Raw genomic sequence first — 20,146 nt, forward strand, 5'->3', positions numbered from 1 at the left:
AAATGCTATTTGTAAAGTTTCTTACCATAGCTAAGTTGAAAATTCCAGCAACTGGTGCAATAGCTGAAGCTTCCTTTAATAACTGAAGAGCTTCATCACATTTTGCAGCATTAAACTTGTAAACAGCAACATTAACACCTAACTCTTTCCAATGCCGAAGGCAAAGGTGCTGATATCCAGTGCGGGGACCGGAACGAGAAGTAAGTACTATATTATGCGCTCCTCGATTCACTAGCCAATGTGCTAATTCAAGGCCAAAACCTCCCAGTCCTCCAGTTATAATGTATGTTTTGTGTGGATCACAGGTAATACGAGGATGGGCATTTACTTTGACAGGTGAAGGTATACATATTTTTGATGGTTCTTCATCTCTTATCTAGAGAGACAAAAAAAAATTATTTTAGGAATATGTCTAACTAGCATGGCAAGTGGGTAGATAGAATATATTAGAAATATACTAATACTTTACCATATTTCTAATATAAACATTTCAACTGTCTATTTATCAACATAAAGATGCAAAGTTTTATGTTGATAAAACTTTGCATCTTTATGTTGCAATTAAATGATTTTATTCTATATGCACTGTGACAGATAATGAAAACATAAGGTTTTATAACTAAAAATCCCTGAAGGAAAAAAAATCAAGGTGAGCATATGATTCAGATATGTATTTCTCATGCCAAACACAAATGAAGAAATGTGTTTACAAACACAAGTAAAGAATTTGTGGAAGTATGCTCATTGGTTTTGAGATAGAGATTATATAAAGGTGAAAATATCACCTAGTTCTTCATGTTTGTTAAGCTGATATCATATTAAGAGAAAATAGTGTTATTCAACTTTGAATATGACATCATACTCCATTAGCAACACATATTAATAAAGAGTTGCTAAAGGAAATATTATACTGATGTGATCAGCAAATGGCTTATTAATATTGGCTGACTAAATGAATATGGACATTAGCATTAGCATTAATAGAGGCATATGATGCAAGAAAGCAAGCTTATTCAGCATCAGCCAAAAAAAAACAAAAAAAAAAAAAACACCACTACCATTTCACCCCTCCGTTTGTTCAAAATACCTGTCCAGTTGAGCCTTAAATTTGTTTAGGCTATCAACTTCAACAACAAGTGATGGAAGTCAGTTCCACCAACCAACCACCCGCTGGCCAAAGGCAAATTTCCGCACATCTATCCGACATCCGTCCTTCCTCAATTTGAATTTAAGCCCTCTGAGCTGATTATTCTGAGCAAGATGAAGAATCCCATTGGCATTGAGCATGCTCAAACCATTCAAATCCTTATACACCTCTATCAGATCACCTCGCTGATGCCTAGTCTCCAGACTCTGTAATTTGCAAAACTTAAGCCTTTCTTCGTAAGAGCAACCCTTTGTTCCATTCACTAATCTTGTTGCCCTTCTCTGTACCCGTTCCAGCAGCTCTACATCCTTCTTGAAATGAGGCCTCCAGACCTGTATACAGTACTCAAGATGTGGCCTAACCATTGCCTTATACAAGGGAATAATCACCTCCTTATCCCTGTTAGAAAAATTCCTGTATATCATTGACAAGACACCATGAGCTACTCTTGCAGCTCGTCTGCACTGCTCAGAGAACTTCATATCTGCCTGCACAATTACCCCCAGGTCCTTTTCATTCTCCACCACTGTCAGTGTAGTACCGCAGAGTTGATACGTTGCTCTGGGGTTACTGTTTCCCATATGTAGTACTTTACATTTGTCAATGTTAAACTTCATTTGTCACCTCTCAGCCCATCTGTTCAACCTTTCCAGATCCTGTTGCAGCAGCATAGCGTCAGTGGTGTCCTTAACAACCCTGCCAACCTTTGTATCATCTGCAAACTTGGACATTAAACTTGATATCCCATCATCAATATCATTCATAAACACCGAAAACAACAACGGACCCAACACTGAACCCTGAGGAACTCCACTAATAACATTAGTCCACGTTGAGCAGTGTCCATTGATTACCACTCTCTGTCTTCTGCCACTCAACCATCCCCTTATCCATAGCAGCAATTTGCCTCCAATGCCACACTGCTCCAATTTGTGCAGCAGTCTTCCATGTGCAACAGTATCAAAAGCCTTTCTAAGATCCAAATATATAATATCAAAGTTATTCCCTGCATCCAGTTCATTTGTGACTACATCATAGTATCCAATCAAATTGGTCAGGCAAGACCTGCCCTTAACAAAACCATGCTGTGTCTGAGCTATAACTGAAATCTTGTCTAAATGATCCTGCAGTGCTTCTTTAACCAGTGCCTCCATTAATTTTCCTGGTAAAGCCTAGTAGCTTCCAAGGTAAGTTCTTTGAATGCTTCCCATTTTAAGTTTGCTGTTGGTAACATCATCAGTTGGTCCCACTGTATAGAATTTAAATACTGTCTCAGACCATCATAGTCGTCTTTACGAAAACAAAAACCCTTCCCTTTACCTCTGATGGCAGTTACCTTCTTGAGTAAGTCCCACTTCAACACACTGTGATCACTGCCACCTAGTGGTTCATTTATCTGCAGATTCTTAATGCATGAAGAATCACTACTGATAATCAGATCAAGAGTATTGCTCCCTCTTGTTGCCTCACGAACATGCTGATGTAGAAACCAATCATCCAATAAATCCACAAAAGCCTTGCTAGTGTGCGAGTGACCAACCCATAAATTCCAGTCAATATCTGGGAAATTAAAATCTCCCATTATAAGACTCTCTGATTTACTGGCCCACTCTATTTCCCTGTACAATATCTTATTATACTCATCAGAGTCATTAGGCCTATAGCACACTCCTACTCTCAATTTTGATTTCCCTATGCTTATGTTACACCAAACTGACTCGACACTGCCCTGTCCATCGATGTCGACTGGCTTCACTTCCTTGGACTTTGTGTTTCTTAACTAATAGCATAACCCCTCCTCCCCTCCAGTCCTGTCTATCCTTTCTATACACATTGTATTCCCCAAATTGCAGTTCCGCATTCCTTATATCTGTGTGACACCACGTCTCTGATATCCCAACAATATCTGCCTTTGATGTTTTGAGCAATACCTCAAATTCATCAAATTTATTTTCCAAACTCCTAGCATTGGTGTACACGCAGGTATACATACACCTGTTTCTATTCTTGGCTACCCTAACACAACCCATGTGTTTACTTGTACCGCAATGACTCCCAGCAGTCTCTGAAATATCCTGCATCTTGTTTTTCAGGCTTCTGCTCATTTCAATAGAAGCAGTGCAAGAATCACTTCCACCTCTGCCAGTGGCTACTGTTAATCTATTAGTCCTTGTATCCCCCCCCCAACTAGCAGTTTTCCGATCCACCTAACTCTGCCTCGACAGCATCAGCAAAAATTCTTGCACCCTTTCTATTTAAGTGTATCCCATCCCTGTAGAAGCAATCTCTCCTGTTAACAAGTACAGTCCAGGCTGAAAAAAATTCTACCCCTTGAGCCTTGCACAATCCCTCCAGGGCCGAATTGATCGACAAGGCTCTCATCATATACTCCCTCCTATCATATCTGGGCAGAATTGCAGACACTTTCAAGTTCAACCCTAATTTACGGCTTTTTTTCAACAGTGACCTGTACTTGCTAAGTAATTCCGCCTGTCTCCTACTCTTAATATCATTAGTGCCAACGTGTACAACTATATCACCTTTCATGCCCTTAAAAGATGATATCCGCTCTACAACATCATCAACCTTTGCCCCTGGCAGACATACCCTGGTCCTATTCAACCTATCCTTTTTACAAAGCATGTTCCCCGCTTCCCTGACAATAGAGTCACCAACAACTACTAGTTTCTGTGGGACTAGCGCCTTCTGCCTAGGGTGCTGCCTCATGACCAAGTGCAAGCTCTGGCATTGATGTGGGCGGCTGAGAGCTTGATGGGCCCCTCAATTTATTTCCTTCGAGGGCATCCACCCTGTCCTTCAAGCTCTCATAAAGGCCCATAACAACGCTGAGTTTTCGCCTGATTTCCTTGGACTCCTTACATCGTGCACACACAAAGACATCCCCCTTGGCAGTATCATGTCCTGTACCCGACTGCTCCGCAAACATCAAGCAAACAGTGCATTTTAAAAGACTGTGATTCAGAGGGCAACTGCCCCCCTCAGTTCTCCCCTGAACCACAGCACTCCCATTAGCTTGAGCCTTTTGCTTTGCTGCTCTGGTCTGAATCACGATTCCGATTTAATTCAATAAAATTTCAAAACAAAATTAAATCCTCAAGTTATATCCCAAAACAGTTATAATGCTATATTTATTTTTTCGGTATCTAGTGTTTTCTACGAGTTCCCTTTATATAACTTCCGTATCACGTGTACCACTATAGTTATGTATTAATTATTTGTTATGATTAAGTCGTTTTATATATATATATACACCCTTTATATTATATATATTATGCCATATTATATTATGCACTATACTACACTAAGCTTATGCTATCGTGTAAAAATGGCGGGAATTCACGAACGGTACTTCTACGGACTCGTCAGTATTGATTAGCTTCCAAATCTCGCTATCTCAATTTAGAATAAACTAAGGATCCTGACTAGGTCTATAATCTACTTATAGAAGATAATTTAATATAACAATTGGTTAATAAATCAACTAAATTTGGTTAAAAAAAAAGACCTCTCGTTCAATTTGTAACACGTGGATTTGATACCGTTACCGATACTAAGTAATACCTACAAAATCTCTGTCTGTCTAAGTTAAACTTTAAACTAAGTATCGTAACTAGGAATATAAAGCTACTCTAGAAATAAGTTAATATGACAATTTAAGCTAATAAATCAGAAAATGAATCAGGAAAAACTTCTCTGTTCCAAGAACGTCCAAGAGCTTCGTCCGCACATATTAGTATTGTATTAGTATTATCAGTATTATATTAGTATTAGCTGTGGAAAATGGTGCAAGAAAGCTTATACAGTATCAGTCAACAAAAAAATTAACTCACTTTGCCTATCCCCATATAATTTTTTCAATTGTCCTTGAAATTAATTTAAACTATATAGTAGAAAAATAGCCAGAGGAAAAGCTTCTGGCTTCCTTGCACTGTATGATCAGAAAAAAAAAAATAATAAAATAAAAAATAAACAGATCCAGCAGATGTTTGACCAAAATTAATTGTGAATGTCTATATGCTACTATGACAGAGAAATTACTAAAGGACATTACTTGAAATTAAAGTAACCTTCAGTTTATGCACACCACACATTCATCTGAGAAGTAGTTCATAAAGCAGAAGCAATTTTCAATAACATAATCAGCATGGCAAAAAAATAAAAAAATAAATAAATAAAAATTTTTTTCACATCTTTGTTAGTCAGCAGAATTAGAATGGCCTAATAATGTGAGAAACACTGGTGAGAGTAGCCCTTATAATACAGAAAATAAAAGGGCACACATTGCACTTTTATTTTCTATATTATGTAGCTTATTTTATATAGTCTATATTTCACACTATTATATTTTACATTATCATATTGGTCTATGATAGATAAGGTAGTATATCTGTGTTGATATGGTTTTCTTTCTGAGATAAAACAATGGTCTGGCCCCAAGACTGCCAGATTTCAGGGTTTGAATTATGAAATTCAGAATTTTTTTCTCTTAAAATAATTCCTTTATTTTAAATTTATTTCTTATCCAAAACTTCCCAGTTGCAGTAATGATAAACTGTAATGCAGAATAAATATCAAGAAAGGCATTTTCTACACCAGGCAGGTCCAACATAAATGATTGATATGGCAAAGAAGGCCCATAACTATGATCCTGACCTTGCATAAAAATGAGTATACAATAAACCCCCGCTATTCGTGGTATCAGTATTCGCGGTCGCTGATTTACTATAAAATCAAACCTAAAAAAAATGTGAATTTTAAAGCGCTGTGAACATTTTCCGCCATAAAAAAAACATGGGCGTGGCTAAAATTATCTTTCCCGATCAAAACAGCGCTCGGTGGGTGGGGGGAGAGGGGTGACAAAATCGCGAGCGTGGATGTTTCTCGCTAATCCTTGTTCAGTATGTGTTATGCGCTTGTCATGGAAGGTTTTGTCGTTTGCTTTTAATTTATATGCTTAAAAATTTATCAATTTATAAATTGATATGCTTACAAAAGTGATAAATCAATTGTTTTGCATTGTAAAACAGACTTTTTCTAGTGTGTTAATGGAAGAAAGTGACTTTATTGTGGACAAGTTCTTTCTAACCCGTACAAAAATATGGCTACGAATAACAAGGGAAATGTGAAAAGATCAAAGAAGGTGATGACTAGCGAATAAAATTGAGTTATTAGATAAAATTTCTAATGGTGAAAGTGTCTCCTCACTTTCTGTTATTGAGAAAATCTATTATAAAATCAATGAGTCAACGGTACGATCAATCAAGAAGTCGGAAGAAAAATCCACCATAGCATCCATGAAAACGCGCTAATTTCTTCAAAATTTGCTCTGTAACTCGTGATGTTAAATTAGAAAAAATGGAAAAAGCTTTAAATCTGTGGATAGAAGACCGAACTCAAAATAAAATTCTGTTAAGTTTACTCATCATTCGTGAAAAGGCAAACCTCCTTTATCAACACTTTAGCGAAACTGGTAATAGCACTGGCGGGATAAGTTTTTTAGCTAGCAAAGACGCTGGTTTGAAAGATTTGTTTGAAATTTCTAATAAATATTACATTTAATATTAAATTGTTTCTTATTTTCATTTCGATGCCATATGCTTGCATTTCACTATGTACTGTCTATGTACAGTCATATTATGAAGGTACATATAATACATAGACAAAATTTTAGACTAGTTTTTCTTATATATTTCATACTTTGGAACGGAACCCCTTTATTACTATGGGAGCCATAACTCAGTATTCACGTTTTCGGTATTCGCGGCATTTCTCAGGAACGTAACCCCAGCGAATAGCGGGGGTTTACTGTATATGTACATCATCATCTGTCATTGTTCCATGACTTCTCTCCTTCACTGATTTCACTCCAGTTTCCTCCTCTCCTAATGACATTGGTCTTTATCACGTTCCTGCCACCTTGTTCTTGGTCTCCCCCTTGGTCTTTTGTTCTTTAGTTATAAATCAAACATTATTCTTGGCAAATGCCTCTCGTTCATCCTCTTGACGTGTCCGAACCATCTCAAACAGGACCTTTCAATCTTTCTCTGGAAGTTTTTTACCTGAATTATCTCCCTAATCGCATCATTCCTGATTTTGTCATGTCATCTTTCTGGCTGTGCTCATTTCTGTGCTCACAAATCTCATTTCTGCCTCCTGCATTCTGCTTTCATCCTTTTTCCTCATAGTCCAAGTTTCAGATGCATATGTTACAATTGGTACATAATAGGTCTGGTATATAACATTCTTACACTTCACTTACACTTCAGTGGTATGTTCCTGTTCCAGATCAGATCTCGTCTTCCTATAGAAATTCCTGCCCGCTTGTATCCTTCTACTTATTTCTTCATCTATCTCTCCAGTCTTTGTGATGGTGCTTGCTAAATACTTGAAGTAGTAAACCATTTTCAGCTCTTTCCCTTCCATTGTAATGTATCCGTCAGGCTTTCCATGCCTCTTTAGAACCATTACTTCACTCTTCTCCTGACTGAAAACCAGTCCAAATTCTTTGGCCATATACTAGTCCACACATCAACTTGCCATTGCACTTGTTCCCGCTTTCTTCCCATATACAGAGGTCATCTGCGAAGAGCAACACTTTCATCTGGTCTTGTCCAAGTTGTTCTGTCACTCTACATTGCACAGCATACATGACAGCTATGAATAGTTGTGGTGACAGGATGCCTCAAACCCGATGTTATTTCGAAGCTCTTACTTTACTCACTGTGTTGGTATAGATATTCTCAATTCTCTCCACAAGATGTTCCTTTATCCCCAAGTTTTTCAAAACTTCCCATACTTTCTCTCTCTTCAGAACATCAAACACTTTCTTTATGTTCAAAAATGCCATCCATAGTTCTTTGTTGTGTTCATAACGTTTTTTCATCAGTTGCCTGGTATAGAAAATTAGATCCACTTTAGGTCAGGCCTAAAGCCATACTGTTCCTCAGTTTTCTGGTTTTCAATTGTTCCTCTTATCTTCTGCTCCAACACTGGAGCAGAAGGACACTGCTCCAGTATCGGAGCAGTAATCAATGGACACTGCTCATCATGGACTAAAGTTATTAGTGAAGTCCCTCAGGGTTCAGTGTTGGGTCCATTATTGTTTTCTGTATTTATAAATAATATTGATGACGATACAAAGGTTGGCAGGGTTGTTAAGGACACTACTGACACTATGCTGCTGCAACAGGATCTGGAAAGGTTGAGCAGATGGGCTGAGAGGTGGCAAATGAAGTTTAATATTGACAAATGTAAAGTACTACATATGGGAAACACCAACCCCAGAGCAACGTATCAACTCGGTGGTACTACACTGACAGTGGTAGAGAATGAAAACGACCTGGAGGTAATTGTGCAGGCAGATATAAAGTTCTCTGAACAGTGCAGACGGGCTGCAAGAGTAGCTCATGGTGTCTTATCAATGATATACAAGAATTTTTCTAGCAGGGATAAGGAGGTGATTATTCCCTTGTATAAGGCAATTGTCAGGCTACACCTTGAGTACTGTATACAGGTCTGGAGGCCTCATTTCAAGAAGGATGTAGAGCTGCTGAAACGAGTACAGAGAAGGGCAACAAGGTTAGTGAATGGAACAAGGGGTTGCTCTTACAAAGAAAGGCTCAAGTTTTGCAAATTACAGCTTATTCACATGTGATTTCAGTGTGATGCCTCTATAATTGGAACACTTCTTCCTGTACTCCTCTTGAAAAGAGACTAGGCACCGGCGAGGTGATCTGATAGAGGTGTATAAAGCCTTGAATGGGTTGAGCATGCTCAATGCTGATGGGATTCTGCCTCTTGCTCAGAATAATCACCTGAGAGAGCATAAATTCAAATTGAGGAAAGACAGATGTAGGGTAGATGTCGTGAAATTTGCCTTTAGCCAGCAGGTAGTTGGTTGGTGGAACAGACTTCCATCCCTTGTTGTGCAAGTTGATAGCCTAAATAAATTTAAGGCTCAGCTGGACAGGTATTTCGAACGAACTGAGGGGGTGAAGTGGAAGTTTTTTTTTTTTTTTTTTTTTTCTTTTTCTTTTTCCTGGCTGATGCTGCACAAGCTTGCTTTCTTGCATCATATGCCTCTACTAATGCTAATGCTTTCTCGTACAGCTTATTCACATGTGATTTCAGTGTGATGCCTCTATAATTGGAACACTTCTTCCTGTAGCCCCTCTTGAAAAACGGAATGATCAAACCTTCTTTCCAGTCCAACACCTGTCTTCCAGATCTTGCGAAACAGTTTGTATGTCCACTCTATCCTTGCCTTGCCTGTAGCCTTCAGCATCTCTCCATTTTATCTCTTCTATACCAGCAGATTTATCCGTCTTGATGTATTTCCATGCCTGCACCATATCAGGTCTGTCCGGTCTCTTTCTGTATCTTCTCTTTCATCCCCTCTTTTATGATCAACTGACCTTTGTCCCTTGGCTGTCCTGCACATTCAACAGATTGTCAAAATACTTCTTCGAGGTTTCTCTTATCTTTTCATCCTTGGTTATTAGGTTCTCATTCTCATCCATCAGGTATTTGCTCTGCTCACCATCTCTTCTTCTATTCCTGACCATTTTTCAAATCATCCAAACAGTTTCTCTAGGTATTGTTTAAACAGCATACCCAGATTACTGTCACTAACCATCCTCTGTGTCAACAAAAAACTTAAAACATGAAATACCTACATCAATATCATTAATAAACTTTAGAAACAGTCAGAATCTAAACAGTGAACCCTGTGGGGAACCACTCATGACATACTAGAACCAAGGAGCTTAAATTAAAACCAAATGTATAAAATAATAGATTTGGCTGTAAGGGAGTTTCCTTTAGTTGGTGAGTTTTTCGTCATTGGAATAAGTTGCTTCTATGGGCAGCTGAGGCTAATTGTTTAGGGAAACGTCAAAGGCCAGCTGCCATAACTGCACCATGGAGCATTGGTGCAGTTATGGGAGAAGGCAAACAGTCATTTGTTAATTTATTTTTTTTTTTGTTTTTTTCTTTTTTTGCATGGTGCAATAAAAGCTTGTTTTCTTAAACTGTGTGGCTAATAATAACACTTAAAATAAAAAATAAATAAATTATCTACCTTCAAAACTACTTTGCCCATATGACGTCCACTGGCCATGAAACGGAATGCATCCTCCACTTGCTCGTGATTAAAAACTATAGAATTCAGAGGTTTCACTGCACCTGACTTTATTCCTTCATTTACTAAATTAACAACTTCATGTTTAGCAGCAACAGATGAACTACCACTTTCAAATAATGCATCTAGAAGTACTCCATGGAATGTAACATTCTTCAAGAAGACAGCCATACCTGAAAGAAAAGTAAAATTAGTAAATGTCTTCCAAATCAGCATTTTACCCTGCTTTTCCTGTAGATGCCCACACACAGGATGGGTGGGGGAGAGTTATGCTATTAGTTAAGAAGCACAAAAAATATAAGGCAATGCATCCAGTTGATATAGGTGGCCAGTACAATGTTGAGTCAGTTTGGTGTGACATGAGCATTGGAAAAAAAATGAGTAGAAGTGTGTTACAGGCCTAATGACTCTGATGAGTATAATGATCAACTGTACAGAGAAATAGAGTAGATCAATAAATCAGCATGTATATAATGGGGGAATTTCACTTTCCAGATATTGACTGGAATTTGTGGGTTGGTCATTAACACACTAGCAAGGCTTTTGTGGCTTATTGGATGGCTGCTTTTTTTTTCAAGCAGCATGTTAGAGAGGAAAGAAGAGAGAGTAATACACTTGACTGATTATCAGCAGTGATTTTTAACAAATTAAGAATCTGCAGATAAAAGAACCATTAGGTGGCAGTGATCACGGTGTATTGATGTGGGATTTACTTAAAGATGTAACCTACCATCATATCTATACCATCAAGGGTAAAGGAAAGAGTTTTTGCTTTCATAAAAATGATTACAGTGGTCTCAAGTAATTACAGTAGTTTTAAATTGTATACAGTGAGACCAACTAATGATATTACCATTAACGAATTCTAAATGGGAAGCATTCAAGAAAATAATCAGAGAAGCTACTAGGCTTTCCATACCAACTAAGAAACATCATTGAAGGCTCAGACCTAAATGGATGTCAGATGAATTAATGAGACTCATTACTGAGAATAAAAATGCATGGGAAGCATATAAATTATTAAGTGATACAGAAGCCTATGGTAGATATACAAAAGTGTTTCAAAAGTGATGGTCAATAATTTAAAGGTGAACTGTACAGATTATAATGTGCAAAAAAAGCCTAGTAAACATGGGTCCTTAAGTGAATTGTTTTCGAGATATTGCACATTTCTAGTTGGGATCCACCACTGACTTGTTTGTTTAGGTTAGGTTATGCTCATTCTCTCCCTTTCTCCTCTCTCAATGCACTGAGACGTAGCAGGCATACTAGTACTTGTCCAAGGATAGTCAACATGGAAAGAGGTGACAGCAACAAAGAATATGCAGACATGCACTTCATGATGGTAAAGCTAACAGCAGTGCACTCAAGGCTGCACATTTGTACCAAGAAGCATTTACCTGTCAAAGGCAGCCCAACAGACACACATTCATCAGGGTACATCAACACCTTAGAGAACATGGGTGCTTTGCAAATGGAGTACAAGCAGGTAGGCACAGAAGCATAACATCTGATGTTGAGGAAAGAGTGTTAGAAAGAATAAAACAAAATCCAGGAATTTCGACAAGGATAGTTGCTTTGCAAGAGCGTGTACTGAGTCATAGCAGCGTGTGACGAATTTTACATCGCCAATTACTGTACCCCTACCATATCCAGCGAGTACAAGGTCTCAGCAATATAGACTACCTTCCCAGAGTGAACCTCTGCCAGTGGACACACAACAACAGTGCGTCCTGAACCCCCAATTTTTAAACAACATTTAGTTCACTGACGAAGCTGGGTTTACTCATGATGATATTTTTAATTTTCATAAATGTGATGTTTGGTAACATTTTGACAGCTGTACCACTTTCTATTTTTATTTTATTATTATTTTTTATTTCTATTTTTATTTTTTTGGTATTTTGCTGTACGAAAATCCTAATGCAATTCACGAGTCACACCATTAGCAACGTTTGTTATTGAACATCCATGCAGGACTACTAGGAGACTCTCTAATTGGACCACACTTGCTGCCAAGCAGGCTAACAGGAGAGCTGTACCTTCAGTTCCCTGCAGAATATTCTTGCAGACCTCCTTGATGATGATAATGTTCCACTTCAGCACTGCCAGAACATGTGGTTGATGCATGATAGTGCAATGTAAATTTTGCTCGAGTTGAGTTGTGACTCAGTATCTAACTAGAAGGTATGGTCAATGGTGGATAGGTAGAGGTGGGCCTGTATTGTGGCCTCCCAGATCACCTGACTTAAATCCTATGAATTTTTGTATCCAGGGTCATGTAAAAAGCTTGGTGTACACTTTTGACATTAACACAGTTCAGGAATTGCAGCATCGGGTTGAAGGAGACTTTCAGCAAATCAGAAATGACCCAGGAATGCCTGAGAGGATTCACAACTCAATGCAGAAAAGACTACAAAGTTGAATATGGATGCAAGAACAGCATTTTGAAAACGTTTTGTAACATCCTGTAACATGTAACATCTGTAAAATCCTGTGGTGTTGAAACCAAAAATTAAAAATGTATTACCTTATGTTTAATAAAACCACCCTTAGCAAAGGATTCACAGCTTTTTGCTAAACTAGTGCTCCCATAGTCAAGTGGCGGATCTTAAAAAAAAAAATGTGCATTATCTCGAAAACAGTTAATTTGTGTCTCGATGTTCACTGGGACTTTTTTGCTTATTTTAGTTTGTACTTTTCACCTTTAAATTATTGACCACCATTTTAGAAACACCCTGTATACTAGTCTGTAATCAAGTCACAAAGGAGATTAGGCAAGTTAAAGCACATTATGAGAAATCTTTGGTAAAGGATGCAAAGAGAAATTGATAAGACTTCTTTCCTTATGTAAACACAAAGGAAGGAGATGAATCACATAGATCTACTTGATATCAATGGTTCTGCTATGACGATCTGCTTGGGTTGCTTATGAGCCGAATAAGTATTTTGCATCTACATTCACACATGAGGAATTCTTTAGGGGGAGTGAATGCTTATCAAACTCTACCAGGGAGATAATGATTTTATAATTGAGAGGAAAGTGGCAGAGAAATTGTCGAAACTAAATGTAAAAAAAGGTACCTGGGGTGGATGGGATCTATCCAATTATATTAAGGGGCTACAAAGGAGGTAAGCAAAACCACAGACATAATTATGAGGGCATTCTTGAATTCAGGGAAGCCTCATGGACTGGAGATTTGCGAATGTATCCCCAATTCACAAAGTGAGATAAAAGAGAGACATGAGTAATTACAGACTGTTAACTTAACTTAACTTCTGTTCTAGAGAAAATAATGGAATCACTGGTTAAAGATGTAATACAGGACCATCTAGACAGGAGTACAGTTATACTTCAGTCACAGCATGGGTTTGTCAAGGAGTGATCATGTCTAACCAATTTGATCAGATACTATGATGCAGTAAAAAAGGAACTGGATGCAAAAAATAATAGATATCATACACTTGGATTTCTATAAAGCTTTTGATACTGTTGCATATAATTGACTGCTGTATAAATTAGAGTAACATGGCATTAAGGGCAAGTTACAATTTTTAGTAGACACTACTCTTTGGACTAAAGTTATCAGTGGAGACCTCCCAGGGTTTGGTGCTGGGCCCATTGTTTTCTGTATTTAATAATAATTAAATACAGAAAACTGGATATTGATGGTTCAACAGTTGAGGATCCTGCTCAGGTGGCTAACAATCTAAACGAGTATTTTGCATCTACATTCACGCATGAGGAGTTATTCAGGAAGGAGAATGATGTAGGTAAAGTAAACATTGGCAGTGAGCTGGATGATTTTGTAATAACTGAGAGGAAAGTGGAGGAGAGATTGTTGAGGATAAACATAAAGGCACCTGGGGTGGATGGAATCTATCCAGTTATATTAAAGGAGGCAGCAAAGGAAGTAAGCAAACCCCTAGCCATAATTATGAGAGCTTCTTTGGACTCAGGGGAGGTACCCATAGACTGGAGATGTGCAAATGTAACCCCAATTCACAAGGGAGGATCAAAGGCTGACACAAGTAATTATAGACCTGTTAGTTTAACTTCTGTTCCAGATAAATTAATGGAGGCACTGGTTAAAGAAGCACTGCAGGATCATCTAGACAAGAATTCAGTTATAGCTCAGATGCAGCATGGTTTTGTTAAGGGCAGGTCTTGCCTGACCAATTTGATTGGATACTATGATGTAGTCACAAAAGAACTGGATGCAGGGAATAACTTTGATATTATATATTTGGATCTTAGGAAGGCTTTTGATACTGTTGCACATGGAAGACTGCTGCACAAATTGGAGCAGTGTGGCATTGGAGGCAAATTGCTGCTATGGATAAGGAGATGGTTGAGTGGCAGAAGACAGAGAGTGGTAATCAATGGACACTGCTCAACGTGGACTAATGTTATTAGTGGAGTTCCTCAGGGTTCAGTGTTGGGTCCGTTGTTGTTTTCAGTGTTTATGAATGATATTGATGATGGGATATCAAGTTTAATGTCCAAGTTTGCAGATGATACAAAGGTTGGCAGGGTTGTTAAGGACACTACTGACTCTATGCTGCTGCAACAGGATCTGGAAAGGTTGAACAGATGGGCTGAGAGGTGGCAAATGAAGTTTAACATTGACAAATGTAAAGTACTACATATGGGAAACAGTAACCCCAGAGCAACGTATCACCTCTGCGGTTCTGCACTGACAGTGGTGGAGAATGAAAAGGACCTGGGGGTAATTGTGCAGGCAGATATGAAGTTCTCTGAGCAGTGCAGATGAGCTGCAAGAGTAGCTCATGGTGTCTTGTCAATGATATACAGGAATTTTTCTAGCAGGGATAAGGAGGTGATTATTCCCTTGTATAAGGCAATGGTTAGGCCACATCTTGAGTACTGTATACAGGTCTGGAGGCCTCATTTCAAGAAGGATGTAGAGCTGCTGGAACGGGTACAGAGAAGGGCAACAAGATTAGTGAATGGAACAAAGGGTTGCTCTTACGAAGAAAGGCTTAAGTTTTGCAAATTACAGAGTCTGGAGACTAGGCACTGGCGAGGTGATCTGATAGAGGTGTATAAGGCTTTGAATGGTTTGAGCATGCTCAATGCCAATGGGATTCTTCATCTTGCTCAGAATAATCACCTCAGAGGGCATAAATTCAAACTGAGGAAGGACGGATGTCGGATAGATGTGCGGAAATTTGCCTTTGGCCAGCGGGTGGTTGGTTGGTTGGTTGGTGGAACCGACTTCCATCACTTGTTGAAGTTGATAGCCTAAACAAATTTAAAGCTCAACTGGACAGGTATTTCGAACGAACGGAGGGGTGAAATGGGAGTGGTATGTGTGTTTTTTTTTTTTTTTTTTTTGGCTGATGCTGAATAAGCTTGCTTTCTTGCATCATATGCCTCTGCTAATGCTAATAATACCAATGAATGTATATCAGGCTTAATATCTAAGTTTGCAAATGACACAAAGAGTGGGAGGGTGGTTAATGACAGTAATAACCTTTAGGCATCTCTCACATTGTGGGATTATCTTCAAAACTGGGTCGTCATGTTTGCAATACCAGGGTGCCTGCCCACCCATAGATGAAAGGCCAACAAGCCTTGAAACAGTGTCATCTGGGTAGTGGTGGTGCCCACTGAGAATAAGTAACAATAGTCTTCTCTATTAGTGAAGCGTTACTTATTTGAGGTAGTGCAATACGTGGTAACTAGTTGTGAAGGATGAGCAAAATATGAGATACAGTTGAAATGATGCTCTTTACACTACTATTGTAATTTTTTCCTTTAAGAGTTGTCTATGGGACTATATTATAAAGATAATTATAAATCTTAAAAATATTATGCCCTGTTGCATTGAGCCTTACGTAAACCATAACATATTAATACGAGGCAATTAAATTATAGAATGCCCCGTTTTACAGAAAAAATAATAAATATATATATTTTAAAAAATTTAATGAATATCATTTAAAACAACTTAATGTAACATATATAATTAATCGCAGAAATTAACTAAATAAATTGAATATTGAATACACACATAAAACTGATTAGCTTTATGCATGTATTCATAACACTGGTCAATTTCCATTTTCATTGTTCAACTTCAAACTCACAGAAATACCTATCCCTCTTCATTTATTTCTTCTACTTTTCTATGGAAAAATTTTCTTTCAGATGTATTTCCTGTTCCTGAAAAATTACAGTCTATAGACTGTAAACAGAAACACAAGTCCTATAGCAATAAGTATGTTTTCTTCTTCTTCTGTATTCAACCTTCAACCCATACACAGTACTAAAGTACTGCAGATTAATAATAGCTTCCAAATTTCTTAACAGAATTACTTAACAAGTACAGGTCACTGATGAAAAAAAGCCGTGAATTAGGATTGAATTTGAAAGCGTCTGCAATTCTGCCCAGACACGATAGGAGGGAGTATATGATGAGAGCCTTGTCGATCAATTCGGCCCTGGAAAGATTGTGCAAGGCTCAAGGGATAGAATTTTTTTTCAGCCTGGACTGTACTTGTTAACAGGAGAGACTGCTTCTACAGGGATGGGATACACTTAAATAGAAAGGGTGCAAGAATATTTGCTGATGCTATCGAGGCAGTGTTGGGTGGGTCGGAAAACTGATAGCTTGGGGGATACAAGGACTAATAGTTTAACAGTAGCCGTAGGCAGAGGTGAAGGTGATTCTTGCACAACTTCTATTAGAATAAGTAGCGACCTGGAGTGAGGGATGTTGGGGGTTTCAGGGACGGGTGGCAGTCATCGTGCAACAGGTGGGTATATGGGATGTGTTAGAGTAAGAATTAAGAATAAGAATAGGTGCATGTATACTTGCATGTATACCAATGCTAGAAGTATAGTAAATAAAATTGATGAATTTGAAGTGTTGGTCAAGACATCAAAGGCGGATATTGTTGTGATATCAGAGAGACATGGTGTCACACTGATATAAGGAATGCCGAACTGGAATTTGGGGAGTACAATGTGTACAGGAAGGATAGACAGGATAGGAAGGGAGGAGGTGTTATGCTGTTAATTAAGAAAAACATAAAATCAAAAGAAGAGCATCCAGTAGATATATATGAACAGTGCACTGTTGAGTCAGTTTGGTGTGACATAAGCATTGCGAAAGCAAAAATAAGAGTAGGAGTGTGTTATAGGCCTAATGACTCGAATGAGTACAATGAACAATTGTACAGAGAAAGAGAGTGGGCTAGTAAATCGGAATGTCTTATAATGGGGGATTTTAACTTCCCACATATTGACTGGAACTTGTGGGTTGGGCAATCACACATTAGTCAGACTTTTGTGGATTTATTGGATGATTGTTTTCTGTAGCAGCATGTTCGAGAGGCAACCAGAGAAAGTAATACTTTTGATCTGGTTATCAGCAGTGATCATTCATGTATTAGGAATTTGCAGATAAAAGAACCACTAGGTGGCAGTGATCACAGTGTACTAACGTGGGATTTACTTAAAGATTTAATTACCATCAGGGTAAAGGAAAGGGTTTTTACTTCCGTAAAGGTGAATACAGTGGTCTCCGACAGTTTTTAAATTCTGTACAGTGGGATCAACTGATGATGTTACCAACAGTAAATTCTAAGTGGGAACCATTCAAGGAATTAATCGTGGATGCTACTAAAAGTTTCATACCTATTAAGAAATATTGTTCAAGGTTTAGGCCTAAATGGTTGTCAAATGAACTAATGAGACTCGTAACAGAGAAGAAAAATGCATGGGATACATATAAATTATCAAGCAACTCAGAAGCCTATGGCAGATATAAGTTAATCTGTAATCAGGTCACAAAGGAGGTTCAGCAGGCGAAGGCAGATTATGAGAAATCCTTGGCAAAAGATGCTAAGAAAAACAGCAAGGATTTCTTTACTTATATAAAATCTAAAAGGAAGGGGATGAATCTGATTGGTCCACCTGACATCGATGGTTCGATTGCTGATGATCCTGATCAGATAGCAAACAAACTGAATGAGTATTTTGCATCTACATTCACAGGTGAGGAATTATTAAGGTTTGAAAATGGCAGAAGGTTATCAAATTGTAGAAGGATACTTAATGATTTTGTACTAACTGAGAGCAAAGTGGAAGAGAAACTATTGAAGTTAAACGTAAGAAAAGCACCTGGGGTGAGGTGGAAGTTTGCAGATGATACAAAGGTTGGCAGGGTTGTTAATGACAGTAATGGCAGTGTGCTACTGCAACAGGATCTAGATAATTTGGGCAGATGGGCTAAGAAGTTGCAACTGAAGTTTAACCTTGACAAATGCAAAGTACTGCATATGGGTAGAAGTAACCTCAGAGAAACATACCAACTGTGTAGTACTACACTTAAGGTGGTAGAAAATGAAAAAGACCTGGGAGTAATTGTGCAGTCAGATATGAAGTTTTCAGAGCAATGCAGACATGCTGTCAGGGCAGGTCATGGGGTTTCGTCAATGATATATAGGTACAAGTAAACACATGGGTTGTGTTAGGGTAGCTAAGAATAGAAACAGGTGCATGTATACTTGCCTGTACACCAATGCTAGGAGTTTAGTAAATAAAATTGATGAATTTGAGGTATTGCTCAAAACATCAAAGGCAGATATTGTTGGGATATCAGAGACGTGGTGTCACACAGATATAAGGAATGCAGAACTGGAATTTGGGGAGTACAATGTGTATAGAAAGGATAGACAGGACAGGAGGGGAGGAGGGGTTATGCTATTAGTTAAAAAACACATAAAATCCAAGGAAGTGAAGCCAGTCGACATTGATGAACAGGGCAGTGTCGAGTCAGTTTGGTGTGACATAAGCATAGGTAAATCAAAATTGAGAGTAGGAGTGTGCTATAGGCCTAATGACTCTGATGAGTATAATAAGATACTGTACAGGGAAATAGAATGGGCCAGTAAATCAGAGAGTCTTATAATGGAGGATTTTAATTTCCCAGATATTGACTGGAATTTGTGGGTTGGTCACTCACACACTAGCAGGGCTTTTGTGGATTTATTGGATGATTGTTTTCTACACCAGCATGTTCGGGAGGCAACTAGAGGGAGTAATACTCTTGATCTGATTATCAGTAGTGATTCTTCATGCATTAGGAATCTGCAGATAAAGGAACCACTGGGTGGCAGTGATCACAGTGTGCTGAAGTGGGAATTTACTCAAGGAGGTAACTACCATCAGAGGTAAAGGGAAGGGTTTTTGCTTTCGTAAAGGCGACTATGATGGTCTGAGACAGTATTTAAATTCTATACAGTGGGACCAACTGATGATGTTACCAACAGCAAATTCAAAATGGGAAGCATTCAAGGAACTAATCTTGGAAGCTACCAGGCTTTACATACCAACCAAGAAATATTGTTCAAGGTTCAGGCCTAAATGGTTGTCAGATGAACTAATGAGACATATGGCAGAGAAGAAAAATGCATGGGATACATACAAATTAATGGGTGACATGGAAGCCTATGATAGATATAAGTTGGTCTGTAACCAAGTCACAAAGGAGATTAGGCAGGCAAAGGCAGATTATGAGAAATCCTTGGCAAAGGACGCAAAGAAAAACAGAAAAGAGTTCTTTACCTATTTAAACTCAAGAAGGAAAGGGATGAATCAGATTGGTCCACTGGATGTTGATGGTTCAACAGTTGAGGATCCAGCTCAGGTGGCTAACAATCTAAACAAGTATTTTGCATCTACATTCACACATGAGGAGTTATTCAGGAAGGAGAATGTCGTAGGTGAAGTAAACATTGGCAGTAAGCTGGATGATTTTGTAATAACTGAGAGGAAAGTGGAGGAGAGATTGTTGAGGATAAACATA

At 38.3% G+C, this 20,146-nt stretch overlaps 1 protein-coding gene across 1 annotated transcript in view; it reads right to left on the reverse strand.

Annotated features, from left to right (window-relative positions):
• The window catches only part of FASN1 (Fatty acid synthase 1), a 371,433-nt gene that overhangs the window by 75,832 nt on the left and 275,455 nt on the right, over nt 1–20,146 (reverse strand). Inside the window, exons 22-23 of the mRNA XM_090372546.1 lie at nt 10,248–10,480; nt 26–376 (exon numbers count right to left, since the gene is read on the reverse strand). Coding sequence (XP_090228672.1) covers nt 26–376; nt 10,248–10,480 — 584 coding nt within the window. The remainder of the gene's footprint in view (nt 1–25; nt 377–10,247; nt 10,481–20,146) is intronic.

The sequence above is a fragment of the Mastigoproctus giganteus genome, chromosome 4 (genome assembly GCF_048544385.1).
Source record: "Mastigoproctus giganteus isolate SK-2022 chromosome 4, ASM4854438v1, whole genome shotgun sequence".
Taxonomy (NCBI): Eukaryota; Metazoa; Arthropoda; class Arachnida; order Uropygi; family Thelyphonidae; genus Mastigoproctus; species Mastigoproctus giganteus.